Source organism: Schistocerca serialis, chromosome 6 (assembly GCF_023864345.2).
Source record: "Schistocerca serialis cubense isolate TAMUIC-IGC-003099 chromosome 6, iqSchSeri2.2, whole genome shotgun sequence".
Classification (NCBI taxonomy): Eukaryota; Metazoa; Arthropoda; class Insecta; order Orthoptera; family Acrididae; genus Schistocerca; species Schistocerca serialis.
The window spans coordinates 549,883,586-549,904,253 of NC_064643.1; the positions used below are offsets into that span (position 1 = coordinate 549,883,586).

General features: G+C 45.1%; 1 protein-coding gene across 1 annotated transcript in view; it reads left to right on the plus strand.

Annotated features, from left to right (window-relative positions):
- LOC126484493 (ras-related protein Rab-23) overlaps positions 1–20,668 on the plus strand; it is a 497,835-nt gene that overhangs the window by 232,127 nt on the left and 245,040 nt on the right. The window contains exon 3 of the mRNA XM_050108028.1: positions 9,537–9,658. Within this exon, the coding sequence (XP_049963985.1) occupies positions 9,537–9,658 (122 nt within the window). The remainder of the gene's footprint in view (positions 1–9,536; positions 9,659–20,668) is intronic.

Genomic DNA, 20,668 nt, shown 5'->3' on the forward strand with positions numbered 1-20,668 from the left:
GAAACCTGGAAATACGTACACTCTTCTGAGAATGCGCCACTCTTGTTGTGCACTGGCCTTACCGTGCTACGCCCTGTGTAACTTAGTTTCTGAAGTCTCTACGTTCCCTGCTACATCTACATTCATCTACACATATACCCTGTTAGCCACCAAGCGGTGTGTGGCGGAGGGCACAATTCGCGCCAAAGTCATATTTCACCCCCTCTGTTCCACTCGCGGATAGCGCGAGGGAGTAACTACTGTCTCAACGCCTCAGTAAGAGCTGTAATTCCCCTTATCTTTGAATAGTGATCACTGTGCGATTTGAAGTTGGTGGTAATAGTATATTCTCTACATCCTCGGCGAAGATCGGATTTCGGGATTTAGTGAGCAGCCCCTTCCGTGTAGCGCGTCGTCTATCTGCAAGTGTATCCCACTTCAAACTTTCTATGAGATTTGTGACGCTCTCGTGATGGCTAAATGTACCACTCACAAGTCTTGCCGCTCATCTTTGGACCTTTTCAATCTCTTGAATGAGACCCAACTGGTAAGGGGGACCCATACAGACGAACAATACTCGAAGACTGAACGAACTAACGTATTGTAAGGAATTTCCTTTGTCGAAGGACTGCATCGCTTCATGATTCTACCAATAGAGTAGATTGCTCTAGAGTTCGCCTTGCCCGTTATTTGTGTAATTTGATCATTCCATTTGAGGTCATTTCGGATAGTCACACCCAGATACTTGACGGATGTTACCGCTTCCAAAGACCGGGCACTTATTTTGTACTCGTACATTAATGGGGATTTTCGCCTTGTTATACGCATTAGGTTACACTTTAATATTGAGAGATAACTACCAGTCATTACACCACGCATTTATTTTCTGCAAATCCTCATTGATTTTTTTCACAACTTTCGTGTGATACTACTTTCCTGTAGACTACAATACCATCGGTAAACAGTCTAATGCCGCTGTCAATACCATCATCCAGATCGTTTATGTAAATCGTAAAAAGTAGCTGACCTATTACGCTGCCGTGGGCCACACCTGAAGTTACACTTGTTTCTGTTGAAGTCACCCCGTTCAGGACGACATACTGCTCTCTGTCTGTTAGAAAACTTTCTATCCAACCGTATATGTCATCGGATAGACCGTAAGCGCGCACCTTTTGGAGCAAGCGACAGTGCGGAACTGAGTCGAACGCCTTTCAAAAGTCAAGGAATATGACATCAGCCTGGGAGCTGGTATCTAGAGCCTGTTGTATATCATACACAAAGAGGGCCAGCTGTGTCTCTCATGACCGCTGTTTCTTAAAATCGTGCTGGTTTCTGCAGATGAGCTTCTCAGAGTCCAGAAAGGTCATTATATCTGAACAAAAAATATGTTCCATTATTCTAAAATAAATCAATGTCAGTGAAATTGACCGGTAATTATGTGCATCCCATTTTCTACCGTTTTTATAGATCGCTATGACCTGGGCGTTCTTCCAGTCCCGTGGAACTTTCCGCTGTTCCAACTATCTCTGATAGATGATGGATAAGAATGGTGCTATATTTGTAGCATAGTCAACATATAATCTTACGAGGATACCGTCTGGGTCAGATGCCTTCCTGGCGCCTAAGGATCTTAACTGTATTACAATCCCAGATACACTAAACACAATGTCAGCCATCCTTGCGTTTGGTTCAATTATGAAAGGGAGTTGGTGCTGCAGACCTCTACCGTAAACGAGTTTTTGAAAGCTAGGTTTAGAATTTCGGCCTTCTATTTATCATCATCAGTTACATTACCCGTACTGTCAGCAAGAGTAGGTATTGAATTATTTGTAGCGTTCATAGATTTTACGTACGACCAAAATTTTTTGGGCTTTAATCTGCAGATGTAATAGTGCTTTCAAATTCCTTAAAAGAATCTCTCATTCATCTTCTGACGGCTGCTTTCATTCCCCATAATTTCTTTTTGTCAGCGGGGCAGTGACTACGTTTAAAACGACTGTGCAAAATTCTCTGCTTTCTCAGCAACTTCCTAATATGTTTGTTGAACCAAGTTGGATCCTTTCCATCCCGTATATTTTTGCTAAGCACATATTTCTGTAGCACGTGGTGGGCAATACCTTTAAATTCCGACCAAAGATGCTCATTATCATTGTGACCCGCGGTGACTGCTTGGAGCTGACTATGAAGATATTCATTAATGACATTTTTATTTGCTTTCCCAAACAAGAAAACTCTACGCTGTTTTTTGCATCTTCCACAGACCATAGAAGCCACAACTACAATATGGTCGCTAATACCTTCTTCTAGAGTAACTTCCTGAAAAAGATCAGATCTGTTTGTCGCCAAGATATCTAACATGTTACCATCTCGAGTTGGTTTTCTAACCAATTGCTCAAGGTTGTATGTTGAGAGCACTGCTACAATAACTTCACACGAATCTTTGCTTCTGGCCCTTGTGATAAAAGTGTAATTTTCCCAGTCAATGGATGCTAGATTAAAGTCTCCTCCTATAACTAATGGATAATTTAGATATATGTACTCAAGACTTTCCCTGAAACGTTCTGTGACGTTTGTTGCGGATGCTAGTGGTCTATAAAAACATCCTTATGCAATGGTCAATCATTGGCTGATTGACAGCTTTATCCAGACTATTTCACAGTCCGACCCAGTATCGATCTCAACTGCGTTTAAACAGCTTTTAACTGCAATGAACACACCACCTCCCATAGCATCAGTCCTATCCTTCCTAAACATTGTCCAATCCAAGTTCAAAATTTCACTGCTACTTATGTCTGGTTTCAACCAGCTTTCGGTACCTACTACAATATTGGCATTGCTACTGTTTATTTCCGAGAGTAACTCGGGGATCTTGCTACACACACTTCGACAATTTAATAACATGATATTTAGCATGCCCTGGTGGTACTATTCGCACACACTACGTGTACTTCTCGTAGGTGGAAACATCACTGCCAATGAGATTTTCAGTCAGGCCTGGTGGCGAGGTCGGATATTATGATGACTAGAACGACTGTTCGCGATAAGGACGACCGGGTTCATGTCCTGATCTGTCACATTCCCATTTGTTATGATATATTCATAATTCTAGAATTTCTGTGTTGACGTTTTATTCTGTTTATGATCACCAACCGAACACGGCTGTCAGTAATGGCGAAAGACTGCTTCAGTGATGGACAGCAAAGTCTGTTTTGAGAACTACTCTCGTTCCTAAAAGTCAGTGTTCCATGTGCGTGTAAAGTTGATACACCCTCTTCGAAATCTTTTTGAATAAACTAAGCTGGGATAGTTTGTTTTGTAATAAGCGAGTTGAAGCTGGAGTGAAAAACTGTATGCCATTGTGGCCGAGCGGTTCTAGGCGCTTCAGTCTGGAACCGCGCGACCGCTACGGTCGCAGGTTCGAGTCCTGCCTCGGGCATGGATGTTTGTGGTGTCCTTAGGTTAGTTAGGTTTAAGTTGTTCTAAGTTCTAGGGGACTGCTGACCTCAGATGTTAAGTCCGTAGTGCTCAGAGCCATTTGAAAAACTGTATGCGCCATTAGGAGCGAAGTTAGTCTCATTTCGACTATACTGCTCTACATTTTCTGTCATTTTGATAATTCACCACAGGCGATTATCGGGACGTTTCCTCTAAAGTTAAAATGGTTCAAATTGCTCTAAGCATTATGGGACTTAACATCTGAGGTCATCAGTCCTCTAGAATTAGAACTACTTAAACCTAACTAACATAAGAACATCACACACAACGATGCCCGAGGCGGGATTCGAACCTGCGACCGTAGCAGCAGCGTGGTTCCGGACTGAAGCGCCTAGAACCGCTCGGCCACAGCGGCCGGCCCTCTAAAGTTCTTCGCCTCCGTGGAGGAGATGATGGTCGACTTATCTGACAATCAAGCAGAGGGACATTGTTCAATTCCGAGTACTGGCAACAATTTTTACTTGATGGTCGGAATGGAACTGGGTGCACCCCGTCTCTTAAGGCTAATCAAGGAGCTACCTGAATGAGAAGCAGTTAGTTTCAGGTCGGAAATCTAATAACTTCTCGCAAAGGATATGCTCCAGATGTGCATCCAAATGACGGAATTATCAGAAGTTGACACGACGGTCGTCAGCACACATCTACAATCCTTTACTATACAATAACTTTTTATATGAATGCGCGGTGTCTGTTCCATACCACTTGCAAAGAAAAAAAAATATGTGAAGGTGTCTACAGTAATTTAATCACCTTTTAAATTAGCAGCGTCCGAATAACCCACATCATCACTTGCAGCAATGTCTTGTAGTATCATATCGTGCCGATCCATCGCAATATTAGAACCGAGTGAATCTAGAAACTTAGGTCCATGTTGATTGCGAGGTGGTTCACGGCACAGCTGCGTTGGCAAACGATCAGGCGTCATCCGTCCATACGACGGTAATGATGAAGAACCAGGCTGTAGTGGCGTTCTTAGGTGCGACGGATAGATCATAGACGAACCAGGCTGGGGCGTCGAACGCATCATCATATCGCCAGATCGTAGAGTAGTTGTTATAGGCGCATCTTTGAGTCTGCACACCTCAGTCAGTTCTGGAACAATAAGAAGAAATTAATCTTCAGAATACAACTACAACGAGCACATACAAACTTTAAAAAAATCATTTTAAATACATACTTGCAGGATCACCGGAGTCAAATCGGGGTCACTTATTAGTCCCACATGACCCATTATTTGCATTATTGCGTTTCATTTCTGCTGATTCTATCGGTGCTGTTCGTGTTGCTGCTAAATCAAATGGTTCAAATGGCTCTGAGCACTATGCGACTTAACTTGTGAGGTCACCAGTCGCCTAGAACTTAGAACTAATTAAACCTAACTAACCTAAGGACATCACACACATCCATGCCCGTTTTGCTACTAAACAAGTCTCAAACTGGAATGACTTCTCGCGCCGTTATGACTCGTACTTATAGATGAAAACCAAATTTCTTTGCTTATTTCAAGCAGTGAGAGACTAGTATTCATATCGCAAGTACTGGGTCGATCGAGACTCGTTGCGGTGCTCTTGCCTTTCTCGGCAGTGATCTGTCTAAGCTACTCGGCTCGCACTGCACGACTAGGCGAACAACCTTCAAGACTTTCTTCTAAGATTACTTGTGCATCAAGGTACGTAAGAGAGTTCCTGTTTAGTTGGCGAAACAAGACAAATGTCTAGGTAGAATTGTCGTTGTAAAGGCGGGTCGTGAGTCTTCGGCAGTTCGCTGATTCGTTAAGAGCGTTGTCCACGTAATCCTATGTCAGGGTTCGAATTCCGGTGCTCCACACAGGTTTAATATGTCAGTGAGTTCTACCACAGTACACATTCCGCTGCGGAATGCAAGTTCACTCAGGGAAATTTCCATGTTTTTACCACCACCACCACCACCACCACCACCACCAACCATCAACGTCAGTCAACGTTCGTCGTCATTATCACAATCATGGCGTCGTGCTTTGTGGGCTAACAGTGAAGTGCTCGCCTAGAGACCAGAAGGTCCCAGTCGAACCACGGAATTTTTCAATCTGCCTTTAGTCCAGCTTTCACCACCTATGCGAAAAGCTCGTCAGAAACGACATCAGGTTCGTAGTCCACTTTAAACTGTAGGTTCTCTTTCCCAAGAGCTCAAATAGGAACCGAGCACCCCTCCCCCCCCCCCCCCACACCACACACACACACACACACACACACACACACACACTTCCCAAACCACGATTCTACGCGTGATCTTTTCAGACAAATTCGTTACAGTGCTTCCGCATTGTAACGGTAAAATAAATGGGCTTTTCCCATTATAATTAAATATTTACAGAATCGTGAAATAAAGACGTCAGATCTCGACAACACACTACGTGCAAGGAAATTAGTAAGGAGCGAGAAGTGCTTGATAACTGCTGTAATCGACGATTACTGTTACACAAAAGACACTTTTTTTTACATTTAAACATTCTTGTTATATATTTTTTTGTACAATTTCAGTAGCTGGCATACTTCGTACTCGTAAAACACACCGTTAACACGGGGGCATTTAAGACATTAACGGTTGTCTGTGTGCCAGGCGCCAGTTTGGGAAGGCCACAGGGGCTGTTTAGCTACTTGCTACACACCTGTAACTCCACAGCAACATCGATTAACGGTGCGCCCGCATCCCATTATAAAGTCCTTCTCCTTTATCGCTTCCGCTAGAGAAAGAGAAGGTGGTCTGTGCAGCTGTTTACAGGCAGTTGATAATCGTGTCTCACCTATGATTCTCTAGCTGTTCCAAACACACTATAGTGCTGTTAGTTTCAGATATAATTCGCGGCACGTATTTTAGTGTTTCATAATGTTCCAGTACATATTATTTATTCATTTAGTTCTAGTGAATAGGTTCGTTTTTTAATGATTTCAAATTAATTTCTGCGTAAATGTGAAGTTTGGAACTCCTCAAAAGACATGTCCGCAGCTCGTGGTCTCACGATTGCGTTCTCGTTTCCCGAGCGCGGGATCCCGGGTTCGATTCCCGGCTGGGTCAGAGATTTTCACCTGCCTCGAGATGACTGGGTGTTTGTGTTGTCCTCATCATTTCATCATCATTCATAAAAGTGGCGAGACTGGACTGAGCAAAGGTTGGGAATTTGTACGGGTGCTGATAACCGCGCAGTTGAGCGCCCCACAAACCAAAACATCATCATCATCAACAACATCAAAAGACATAAACATATATCCTAAATATGTGCTGGAAAGCCTGTGGAAACATCCATTTGGTGGAGGACCTGGTTTTCAGGGTAAATGTGATGTGATCAGAGAGGGATGGCCTACACCAAATCTTCCACGTTTACAGTACAGTAACTAAAAATTACACCTCTTATAAATGGTATATGACTGTAAGGGGAGACAAGAATTGTACTGTTTGGCCTCATTTTTTGTTTTCTTCCGATGTGTTGTGGACAAAAAGATGACATGATCAATTTCAACAACGTAAGGAAACGGCATGAAATTGCCAAGGACCATATTACATCTCTGGACACCCATTAAATTTAGCAGAACAAGGGAAATTCTTTGTTTGAACAATGCCTTGCTATTAAATGTTCAGAAGCATAACGAACAAATGAAAAGAAGTACACACATTATGAGCCCAGTAACTTCCTTTCAGGGTACACGATTAAACAGAGGACAGTGATAGTCATGTTGAACTGCTACGATTAATGGCTGAAAATGATGAATGTTTGTCAAAAAAATGGTTCAAATGGCTCTGAGCACTATGCGACTTAACTTCTGAGGTCATCAGTCGCCTATAACTTAGAACTAATTAAACCTAACTAACCTAAGGACATCACACACATCTATGCCCGAGGCAGGATTAGAACCTGCGACCGTAGCGGTCACGCGGTTCCAGACTGAAGCGCCTAGAACCGCACGGCCACACCGGCCGGCGAGGAATGTTTGTCAGATTTCTTTCAGACTTTAAACTGTTTTTCAAGGTATCTCAAGTGACACACAGAATTACCTCATCGATTCCATTGCTAAAGTCATTCGTACAAAAATTTCGAAAGAACTGAAAGAAACGCCATTTGTAGCCATTAGTATGGATGAATAATAATAATTACAACGAGCGTACCATTAATTGGATAATGGTAAACAATAATAATACACTACTGGCCATTACAATTGCTACACCACGAAGATGTGCTACAGACGAGAAATTTAACCGACAGGAAGAAGATGCTGGATATGCAAATGATTAGCTTTTCAGAGCATTCACACAAGGTTGGCGCCGGTGGCGACACCTACAACTTGCTGACATGAGGAAAGTTTCCACTGATTTCTCATACACAAACAGCAGTTGAACGGCATTGCCTGGTGAAACGTTGTTGTGATGCCTCGTGTAAGGAGGAGAAATGCGTACTTTGATAAAGGTCGGATTGTAGCATATCGCGATTGCGGTTTATCGTATCGCAACATTGCCGCTCGCGTTGGTCGAGATCCAATGACTGTTAGCAGAATATCGAATCGGTGGGTTCAGGAGGGTAATACGGAACGCCGTGCTGGATCCCAACGGCCTCGTATCACTAGCAGTCGAGATGACAGGCATCTTATCCGCATGGCTGTAACGGATCGTGCAGCCACGTTTCGACCCCTGAGTCAACAGATGGCGACGTTTGCAAGACAACAACCATCTGCACGAACAGTTCGACGACGTTTGCAGCAGCATGGACTATCAGCTCGGAGACCATGGCTGCGGTTACCCAAATGCTGCATCACAAGGCAGGAACGCCTACGATGGTGTACTCAACGACGAACCTGGGTGCACGAATGGCAAAACGTCATTTTTTCGGATGAATCCAGGTTCTGCTTACAGTATCATGATGGTCGCATCCGTGTTTGGCGACATCGCGGTTAACGCATTGGAAGAGCGTGTATTCATCATCGCCATACTGGCGTATCACCCGGTGTGATGGTATGGGTCACCTCTTGTTCGCAATGACGGCACTTTGAACAGTGGACGTTACATTTCAGATGTGTTACGACCCGTGGCTCTACCCTTCATTCGATCCTTGTGAAACCCTACATTTCAGCAGGATAATGGGCGACCGGATGTTGCAGGTCCTGTACGGCCCTTTCTAGATACAGAAAATGTTCGACTGCTGCCCTGGCGAGCACATTCTCCAACTGAAAACGTCTGGTCAATGGTGGCCGAGCAACTGGCTGGTCACAATACGCCAGTCACTACTCTTGATGACTTGTGGTACCGTGTTGAAGCTGCATGGGCAGCTGTACCTGAACACGCCATCCAAGCTCTGTTTGATTCAATGCCAGGCCCACCAAGGCCGTTATTACGGCCAGAGGTGGTTGTTGTGGGTACTGATTTCTCAGGATCTATGCACCCAAATTGCGTGAAAATGTAATCACATGTCAGTTCTAGTATAATATATTTGTCCAATGAATACTCGGTTATCATCTGCATTTCTTCTTTGTGTAGCAATTTTAATGGCCAGTAGTGAATAATGATAATGAAAATAGTAATGATAATAATAATAATAATAAGAAGAAGAAGAAATCTGTAATTATTTATACATTTTCAATTACCCGAAAGTTCCTAAATGGATTGTAACATATACCGTACAGTTAAAAGGAAGTCACACTTGATCAAGGTCCGCGTCACTTTCCATTTTTAACCACACATAACGTCTGAGAAGAAAATAAATAATAATAGTAATAATAATAATTATTATTATTACAACAATAATATTACTTTAAACAATTTTTAAAGCGATTTCAGTTGTGAATACCTTGTGCACCGTCATTGAAATTAACACTACTCCGTTATAACCCGTCGAGCATGAAAGTGGAGAAACTCGCCTTAGAGCGAGTAGAAACTGGTGTTGGACCGAGCAGCTATCAGTGCGAGCAGAGGCGCCCGGAGCGCACTGGACGAGTTCCGAGAAAGCCTCGTGCCGCTTGCCTTGCCGTGTGGCTGCCGGCCGCCGGCTGCCAGCTGGCGAGTTAAGCTAAGCTAACCACTCGCTCGCTCTTTTGCAGGTGGTCATCGTGGGCAACGGCGCCGTCGGCAAGTCCAGCATGATCCAGCGCTACTGCAAGGGCACCTTCACCAAAGACTACAAGAAGACCATCGGCGTCGACTTTCTCGAGCGGCAAATCGAGTGAGTAGCACGCCATCTCTTAGGCCGGTATTACACTATCAAATTTCTTTCTCGACGATTTGATCAAAGATGTGATCAAATATTCGTCAAATATATTTGACAAAGATCTTTGACGTGGCGTTAGAAGATGTATTACACTGTCATATACACTCCTGGAAATTGAAATAAGAACACCGTGAATTCATTGTCCCAGGAAGGGGAAACTTTATTGACACATTCCTGGGGTCAGATACATCACATGATCACACTGACAGAACCACAGGCACATAGACACAGGCAACAGAGCATGCACAATGTCGACACTAGTACAGTGTATATCCACCTTTCGCAGCAATGCAGGCTGCTATTCTCCCATGGACACGATCGTAGAGATGCTGGATGTAGTCCTGTGGAACGGCTTGCCATGCCATTTCCACCTGGCGCCTCAGTTGGACCAGCGTTCGTGCTGGACGTGCAGACCGCGTGAGACGACGCTTCATCCAGTCCCAAACATGCTCAATGGGGGACAGATCCGGAGATCTTGCTGGCCAGGGTAGTTGACTTACACCTTCTAGAGCACGTTGGGTGGCACGGGATACATGCGGACGTGCATTGTCCTGTTGGAACAGCAAGTTCCCTTGCCGGTCTAGGAATGGTAGAACGATGGGTTCGATGACGGTTTGGATGTACCGTGCACTATTCAGTGTCCCCTCGACGATCACCAGTGGTGTACGGCCAGTGTAGGAGATCGCCCCCCACACCATGATGCCGGGTGTTGGCCCTGTGTGCCTCGGTCGTATGCAGTCCTGATTGTGGCGCTCACCTGCACGGCGCCAAACACGCATACGACCATCATTGGCACCAAGGCAGAAGCGACTCTCATCGCTGAAGACGACACGTCTCCATTCGTCCCTCCATTCACGCCTGTCGCGACACCACTGGAGGCGGGCTGCACGATGTTGGGGCGTGAGCGGAAGACGGCCTAACGGTGTGCGGGACCGTAGCCCAGCATCATGGAGACGGTTGCGAATGGTCCTCGCCGACACCCCAGGAGCAACAGTGTCCCTAATTTGCTGGGATGTGGCGGTGCGGTCCCCTACGGCACTGCGTAGGATCCAACGATCTGGGCGTGCATCCGTGCGTCGCTGCGGTCCGGTCCCAGGTCGACGGGCACGTGCACCTTCCGCCGACCACTGGCGACAACATCGATGTACTGTGGAGACCTCACGCCCCACGTGTTGAGAAATTCGGCGGTACGTCCACCCGGCCTCCCGCATGCCCACTATACGCCCTCGCTCAAAGTCCGTCACCTGCACATACGGTTCACGTCCACGATGTCGCGGCATGCTACCAGTGTTAAAGACTGCGATGGAGCTCCGTATGCCACGGCAAACTGGCTGACACTGACGGCGGCGGTGCACAAATGCTGCGCAGCTAGCGCCATTCGACGGCCAATACCGCAGTTCCTGGTGTGTCCGCTGTGCCGTGCGTGTGATCATTGCTTGTACAGCCCTCTCGCAGTGTCCGGAGCAAGTATGGTGGGTCTGACACACCGGTGTCAATGTGTTCTTTTTTCCATTTCCAGGAGTGTATTTCGTCTCAAAGTTCAACATGGCTGACAACTAGAGATGGGTCGAACTCGTTCTTTCCCGTGAACTACTTCATTCATTTCACTCTTTGCCGTGAAGCGTTCAAATGAAGTAGTTCATTCATGAAGTACGGAAGCCTGGCGAAGTTGCCCAGTTCGCCGCTCAGCCGCGGCTACGCTCGCTTCGCCTCACTCGCACAATAAAGCTTCGTAATACGTCATAATTTTACCAACAGATGGCCGAACTATGCAGTATTGTACACGCAACTTTTTACGCTCTTACAGCGCCTGAGTTAAAGGGGACGAAGGAAAGAGAAAGAGAGAAGCCTGTCACATATAAAGAAGGTATTACATTTAATCTTGCTCGACATTTTCTCATGAAGCGCCCAAAAAAGTCTTTATCTGCCACATGAAACATTATTTGTTGTATTCATGGACTGAAAACTAGGGCTACCAACGAAATGCAATCCAATTTTATGTTCCTTTTAAAATTTAATCCAAAATGGAATGAGTATGTTTACCACTGTCACAAAGTCAATATACCTACGTTAAGTAATTATTCAGAAGTTTTCCTGTAGATTTAATTTTTGTTGACAAATATAACCCTCCAGATTCAAAACGTAAACTGTCACCTGTAATCATTGGTACGATTTCAGGTAAAATCCCTCTTTCAGTGTTATTAACAAACCTTTTATTTTCATGTTGGCTGTGCGTGCTCACACAGCCAGCCTCTTCGTTTGTATCTTTAATATTCATTTGTCTGCAGGCGCTGCCAACGGTTGGCTACCCGAAGACGCGAAGTTTAACTGTACAAAATAATAGTCACGGGTAATGATGTCAGCACTGCAGGAAGCAGTTGACGCTGCCTTCCCCTCGCCCCTCACCTCCCCAACCCCTCGTAAACCTATCGTTCCCCACAAACACCGCGCGATTCGTCGACAGGCAGTAGAGGGAGGACTGAAGTCAAGGGAGGATGAGTGACGTAGCGCCGATGTAGTGGGAGAGGGAGAGTGGAAGAGACTGAGTGAACTAGAAAAAAGTGTGGAGTGTGCTAACTGTGAAGAGTTTGAAGTACCAAGAGTTTGAAGTACCAGTTCATTGAAATTGAGTCGTTAGTTCACACCTCACTGGAGTGAAGCGTTCATTTGAACGACTCATTCACCATCTCCCCATCACTACTGACAACATCTTGTTATTGACTGCAGCAGTTGCATGTACCACAATTGCACTGTGTGAACATGCGGAAGAGAAGCGGGGGAAAAAAAGGAAACGTACCTGGGTGAAGCCGTGGGTTTTACAACGACACGATAAAAACATTCAACAAAACTTGTTACGTGAGCTTATAGTGAAGGACGTCAAGTCGTACATCAACTACTTGAGAATAGATGAGCATACATTTCTGTATGTGCTCAGTGAAGTGTATCCTCATATCGCAAAGCACAATACTCACTAAGAACTGCTATATCCGCATAAGACAGGCTCACTGTAACAGATTCCTTGCTACAGGAGAGAGTTAGGTTATATTAGGTCTCCAATCTTCTTAATCTATTTTTGTATTCAGGATGCCTCACGTTGTAAAGCGCCTCGTCAGCTTCATACATCTCTATTTATTTTGTAGCTGTCGGTACACACCAATTGTATTTACCGGCAATGTTTATAAAAACACTACAGATGACAGAACGCTGCAGCGATGCTAGCGCTCCACTTGGTAACATGTCACATTGCAGTGAACAGAAGACAAGCGACTTATTTGATCAAATCTACAGCGAGGTCCTAGATTTGATCAAATATTTGACATTTGACAAAATTCCCTATTACACCATCAAATTTCTTTGACAAAGACATTTGACAAAGAAATTTGATAGTGTAATATCGGCCTTATTCCGGGCCGTACTCACGTCGATCGTCTTGTTGCGAAAGTCCGATTAAAATTACTTCATTGTTGACGTCTGTTACTTACCGCTACAGTGTTGCCCCCATCCGCTACCGGCTAGCGCCCGGTTATAGGCGGCACACAAACACGGCGAGTCACTTCACAAATGCCGTTCATGTGTCACGCGCAGAAATCACTTACATGAATACGTGATGTCTCTTCTTTCGATCGTGTCCGAAGGTACAGACACCATCCTGAATCCGCAGTTGTGATACATTATGCGTGAGCTGAAGGGGAGAGGGGGAGAAAGGAAAAGGATGACTGCTGTCAGCTGCATCGGGACATTACGCTGAATCAGCGGCGACGAGTGAAAACATGTACCGTGCCGGGGTTTGAATACGGCATCTCCTGCTTATTAGGCAGGTGCGGCAACCACTGTGCCATCCGGGACACAAGTGTTATCGCAACTGCACGGACTGTCGAGGCACGTCTAACGGCCGATCGACACTCCCACTGAGCGCGACCTATGTGCAGCCCCTGTCCATTTCCTCCATTCTCGGACATGTCCGGAAAAACAGGCACCACGCATTCATATAACTGATAGTCCTAGCCGGGCAATGGATCCACTTTCTTCAGTGCCGATGCACAAATACCTCCGATCTCCTGTGGGAATCTCGGAGTAGCGAACAAGGAGGAAATGGATAGGAACTGTCGATGGGTGGCTCTCGATGGGAGTGTGGATCGGCCGAGATAGTCAACGCAGTTGCGAAACACTGTGTCCCGGATGGCGCAGTCGCTAACGCACCTGCGGTAAGCAGGAGATGTTGGGTTCGAATTCCGATCCGGTACACAGTTTCTCTCGTCGCCGCTGATTCCGCATAATGTCACGATGCAGCTGACACCAATGGTCCTCTCCCCTCCCTTTCCTTACTTCCCCTCTCCCTCTTCAATTTACATATAAGACGGAGCTAATGCCACGAGGTATGACGGAAATTGGAGAGGCTCTGTCCACAGCTATTTTGATTGACCAATGGCAGAACTGCTGCAGACGATGGGTATTGTAGCCTTGAATTTAAACTCGTGTCCGAACCTAACCGCAGCCTCGTGATGTGCAATGTATCGGAGAAAAAGGCGATCAACAATCTGCGACAGAACTAAAATCACAAGCGCCCTGTTCACGGTTTTTAAGGCAAACTCAAGATAGGGAAACTTCGTATATGTTTGATTGCATAACCACATTCTACGTCAAAATTTCAGTTTCAGCGGTAAAAGCAGACTGTAATTTCTCTCTGTCTTTGGTTATCTGAAGCTATCCTCACACCGGCTGCACTGGATGCCACATTACCAACCGATGAGCAGTCCTCGTTGGCACTTGGTTGCAGATTATAGGCGACACGTGCAGATTCCAGACGAAAAAAGAATTATAGGAAGGAAAATAACAGTATATAAAGAAGTCGTTACCACGATGAAAATGACCTGGTGAAGTATTAGAAACAAAAAAATTACATTTAAACAAATTAATTGAATAAAAAAAGATAGTCTTTTGATTAGATTTAGAAAAACAAAAATTACGCTGTATGTGATGATATTCAAATCCACAACCTTTCTTCACACGTCGGGATTACACACTAACCACTACGGTATGCCGTTGCAACGCAGGAGGGTGTTGTATTTATGAGCTGTAACCCAGTCGCAATGGTTAATTCTAGCCTTCAAAAATTCAGCTTCAGTGTCGTTCGAAACTTATATAATTTAAGCCGATCTCTGTGATTATAACAACAGTATATGTGACACTAAATCGCCTCTTGTGCGGAAGTACCTAGTAGTATTCAATTGTGTATGAAACATGTTCATTTCGTTAGCATCGTTGTGTGTGTGTGTGTGTGTGTGTGTGTGTGTGTGTGTGTGTGTGTGTGTGTGTGTGTGTATGTGTGCGTGTGTGTGTGTGTTTTCGGTGTGGATATCATGTGTGACGAAATATAAGGGCCAGGCCCAGGATTCGAGATCCAAACACATAAGAAACAGCGGGCCAGTGTGGCCGAGCGATTCAAGGCGCTTCAGTCTGGAGCCGCGCGACCGCTGCGGTCGCAGGTTCGAATCTTGCCTCGGGCATGGATGTGTGTGATGTCCTTAGGTTAGTTAGGTTTAAGTATTTCTAAGTTCTAGGGGACTCATGACCTCAGCAGTTAAGTCCCATAGTGCTCACAGCCATTTGAACATAAGAAACATAGCCGGACAAGGAATTGGAAGTAAACTGACCGAATATTGTGGCAGTTTGGCAACAGCGAAAGGGTTCGAACGTGTCGTTGAGCGCTGTTATTGGGAGAAACCAGCTACAACACGTGAGGTGTCATGTATCAAGTAATTTTAATCGGGCTATAGTGTGCATTGTCTCCGCGACAACTACAAAGAGTAGTAGCTCGCGAAACAATAATTCCTGTAATTGCTGTAAAGATGCTGCACTAGTTGAAGGACAACTCTGTCAGTAGTGGGCCCAAAAAACGACCACACCACAGAATTACCCCCAGAATCAGCTCTTGTTATTAGATTGCTCGTATCTTAATTTGACATTCTACAAATACTGTACAATTGTCTAAATTCAGCCACTAGGACTTTTATAGTTCTCTATGAAGACTTGCTTCTCCATGCAATTTTCAGTCGTGTGTAAACTAGATCACTAAAGCCAAATTTTTAAAATCTTGTCCACATTTCTTACTCAGTTGTATTTTGTCGATGTAGCATTACTTTGCTATCGCCGTGGGTAAATTTTATTTCTAGAGCTTTTAAATAAGCAGATGGAGGGGGGTTACTGGTTACTTGTCAGTTGTGAGTGTGACAGTAAGTTTTATTTGGGTGAGGGGTGGGGGGCGAGGGACAGAGAGCGAGACTGAATTCCCCCAGAACAGAACCGTGGATCCGCCCCTATTTTTAAGTAGTTGCTTAGACGAACCACGTTTCCAAAAAGATAATAAATAATAATAATAATAATAATAATAATAATAATAATAATAATAAAATCTAAATCTGGTAAAGAAGTTACGTGCTGAAGAACAGAGGACTTGATGGAACTACACAAGAACTCATAAAAGAAATTCTGACAGACACAAAAGCAAGGGTGAGATTCAGAGGAGCACTGTCAGAAGAATTTGAGATCAAGACTGGTGTTGAACAGGGAGATGGATTGTCAGCATTGTTGTTCAATATAGGACTGGACGAAGTGATCAGGCAGTGGAGAGCAATAAACGAGGAAATGGGAATACCAAAGACCCGTATGGAGGACAAAAAGGACAACAAGGCTCAAGTGGACTGTCTAGCCTTTGCAGATGACTAAGCGTAAGTAAGTGAGACGGAAGAAGACGCAAAGACACAACTCGGCAACTGAAGTAAGGTAGCCAGAAAGGTGGGACTGAGGATCTCCTATAACAAGACAAAGACATTAAATACCACTGCAGACTGCGAAGCACCGGAAGGCACTATGCAAATGGTGGACAAATTTAAATATCTGGGAGAATTTATAACAGGAAGGAACAGGAGCAAGGAGGGAATAACAGAGGATAAAGAAGATGAGGTCAGCCTTCTGCATGACGAGAGAGCTATACAGTAAAAAGAATATATCCACAGAGGCAAAGATAAGCCACTACGAGGCAACGGTGAGGATGCAGTATTATATGCTACTGAGACGATGACACTAGGAAGAAATGGGGCAGAACAACTAGAGAAAGAAGAGAGAAAAATACTAGGTTCAAAATGGTTCAAATGGCTCTGAGCACTATGGGACTTAACTTCTGAGGTCACCAGTCCCCTAGAACTTAGAACTACTTAAACCTAACTAACTTAAGGACATCACACACATCCATGCCCGAGGCAGGATTTGAACCTGCGACCGTAGCGGTCGCGCGGTTCCAGACTGTAGCGCCTAAAAATACTAGGTCCCAAAAGAGATGGAGAGAGGTGGATGCGAAGACCTAGGGAAGAATTGTACTGGGACATGAGAACAATATCCGGGGAAATCAGACTCAAAAGGGGAAGGCTTGCTTGACATGTAGTTAGGATGAGTATGGACAGAATGATAAAGAGAATGTAGGAAACAACAGGGAGGACAAGGGGAAAGACAGGAACCAAGTGGGTTGTTGAGCTTCGGAAGGACTGGTTGGAATTGGTGATCAAGGTCGAAGGAAAGGAAAATTGAAGGGACAAATATACACCGATCAATATGCCGGACATCAGTGACGGAGAAGAATACAGGAAAAGATTAGAGTGTCACCAGTGGAGCCGACAGGAGAAAAGGACACTGAAGATCTCGGAAGAAGAGCGGGAGAGAAGAAGAGAAAAAATGAAGAGGTTCTGGGAGAAGAAGAGGAAAATGCAGTCCACGAAGGGGCTACCCGTGGTCCTACAGAGACCGTAACGCAAGAAGAAGAAGAAGCTACGTGCTTATGTAAGGATTACTTCGATAGAAAATTCATTATTGACGGAGGAGGTTAGTCTGCAGTGGCGGCGGTCGAAATGCTAAGTTCTCTGTGCGGCGTCTGTGGCGTGGAACCATAACGAGCGACTGAGTGACTACTGTGAAACGTTAACGACCCGCTGCGCCGCCGCGACTGACCGGAATGCTGCAGGTTGTCTGTCGCGCGACAGAGCCGGTCTGACCGCAGTCGACAAGAAACGGGGACAGCGGGACACCGCGCACTGGCTGGCTGGGTTGCCGCTGTACCGTGCTGTTAGTCCCGCCGAGACACCTGCCTCCTCCGCTACCCTGTGTATTCAGGCAGCTGACGCGCCAACTGGCGCTCAACGGTCGCACTGCGATCGCAACATGGCCGCTAGCGTTTGCGAAATGCGGCAATTTTCGCAGTCCCCCTGATCGCTGGTAAGCGTCCAGAAATATCGAAATTTTAATTTGAGACGAATCCAATGAGTGAGTGTATTTTTCGATTTAAAATTTCTGGAGGCTCGGCACTGAATATGAATGAGTTGTGGACGCAGCGATATACACTGTGACGTCAGCACATGTACAGCGAGGCCCACTAGAAAGACAGCCCGCGGTGCGTGTGTCACGAAGGAAGGCCAGAACTAGCACGCTTTTACTCAGCGGCAAAATGCGTTTCTAAAACCTGTTTCTCGCAGCTGGGTGTCTACGTACTAACGAGTACTGCGTCTTCTACTAGAATCTCCTATTATCAAGTCTTGCTGATTACTAGTCGTTCAAGAAAATTTAAAACCGGTTCTCGACATAAATAGTATAACGGCTTTTTTATGGAATTTAGTCTCTTCTGCGTAACAGTCCTCATTCCATAGAAGATGTGGTGCCTTCTGCAACTGATAATCATTTTGGCACGATTTTGGTTCAAATGGCTCTGAGCACTATGGGACTTAACATCTTAGGTCATCAGTCCTCTAGAACTTAGAACTACTTAAACCTAACTAACCTAAGGACATCACACACACCCATGCCCGAGGCAGGATTCGAACCTGCGACCGTAGCGGTCGCGCGGTTCCATACTGTAGCGCCTAGAACCGCTCGGCCACTCCGGCCGGCGGCACGATTTTAATAGTATTGTACCCCAGTACAGCCGTAACAAATTATTAGTAGGCCCATGGACTAATAACATTGAGATTCCATAATACTGGATTCCAATAGAAGATGCACTACCCGTTTGTACACACACACCTAGTTACGCGTAACAGGTGTAGAAACGCACTTTGGCTGCTGAGTTGAGCGATCTCGGGCTACCCTCGTGACGTAACGCGCCGCGGGCTGTCTTTCTCGTAGACCTCGAAGTACAACAGGGAGACCCCAACGCCGTACGTCTTTCCGCGTAAAACTTCAAGCAGAGACCTTTCTTGGAAATATGTAAACAATGATTTACAAGAAAGGGAATGTTTTTTGGCTAGCAGAGAAAGTTTGTCGTATGAAAACCTTTCAGTTGAAAAGGTCTGTGTAACTAAATACGGAAATAAACCAGTCTGTTATATGAAAGTCCTGGGTTACTCATTGTAGCAAACTTTAATAACTTTAGTAAGTCTATATTTGGAAGAATAAAGTGTAACAGTGTCCTGCAGGACTAAAAGACACGTAATTTTATCCTTCTGGGACCTTGCAAGCCCCATATTTTACATACCACAGATGCCTATGATTTTAATAATAATACCTACAAAAATATAGGAAATGCTGTAGTATAGTATTAATATCTTTTTTTTTTTACGTCAGTGGTTAGTGTAGTGGTGTTGCCTTTTTGGGGAAGGTGGGGTGGGGAGGGGTCATGATTCCTGCACCCACCCCACTTTCCCCTCTTGGTAGTCATGCAGAAGTCGGTAGGCTTCAAGGTGCTACTGTTTCGTGTCTGGTCACTGCCAATCTAGATCTCTGATCAGTCAGACCATTATGCCCACCTTTGGAACACAATACAGTAGCGGTCCGTTTACTCCCATCTCAACCAGTTTAGCTCGTCGTGCAACCTGTGGCTTCTCAAGATCAAACCTTTCGACTCAACCAATAATTATGCGAGGAATCATTCGCAGTTATTGCCCACATGATTTCTATCCCACAAATCACAAACACGCTGAAATACCTCCGACTACTATCCATTTCATAATGACTGACTCCTGACTCTGATCTCATATTCTGGTTGCATCACAAGACGAACATCAGTGTGTTGTATCTTGACGGAATCGTGGAAACGTCTACTCCTTTTTGGTCTACGAGTACTTTAGTTGAAACGGGGGTGACATACGTGGTAATATTTAAAACTTACATGAAAGTGGTAGCATAACACCTATACAACGTAATAGAAGGAAACAAGCGACGAAAGAAGAGGAGGAAATTAATCTTCTTACTGTTGTTGCAGTTGATCCCGCACGTTAGCTCCCGCGCAATCGCACGAGGAAGTGGTATGTCTCAGGCAAGTGTCCTGCGCATTCTCCACCGAGATAGATTTAATCCATATCACGTCACTCTCCACCAACAGCTTCGTGGAAACGATTATGAGAATCGTGTTATCTTCTGTACATGGGCAAGACATCTTATTGAGTAATGAAGCAATAGTTACCAATCATGGCCAGGTAAACCGCCGAAACATGCACTATTCGTCTCTTGACAATCCGCCCTGGCGTCATTAGGTGGAAAGTTAGCGTCCGTGTAGTGCAAACCTGTGGTGTGGTGTAGTGAACCATCAGCTCATAGACCCGTTTTTCATGGACGGAACACCGAACGCGCACATGTATCGCAGCCTCCAAACAGACCGTCTTACACTGGTGGTAGAATTCGTATCTCTGCAGACTAGGAGGAACCTGTGCTATCGGCATGATGGCTGTCCAGCCCATAGTGCACGAATTACTACAGCATGTCTTCACCAATTTTTTTCAAAATCTTTGGATTGGACGCAGGGGACCTGTTTTTTGACCGGCCCGTTCTACGGATTTGACGCCTGTAGATTTTTTTCTGTGGGCAAAAGGGAACGATGCTGTCCACAAGCACATACCAACTACATCCGATGGTATGCAACGACGTATTACTGCAGCCTGCTCGGTCATCTCTGCTGAAATACTAACACGTGTGGTCATTTTGAAC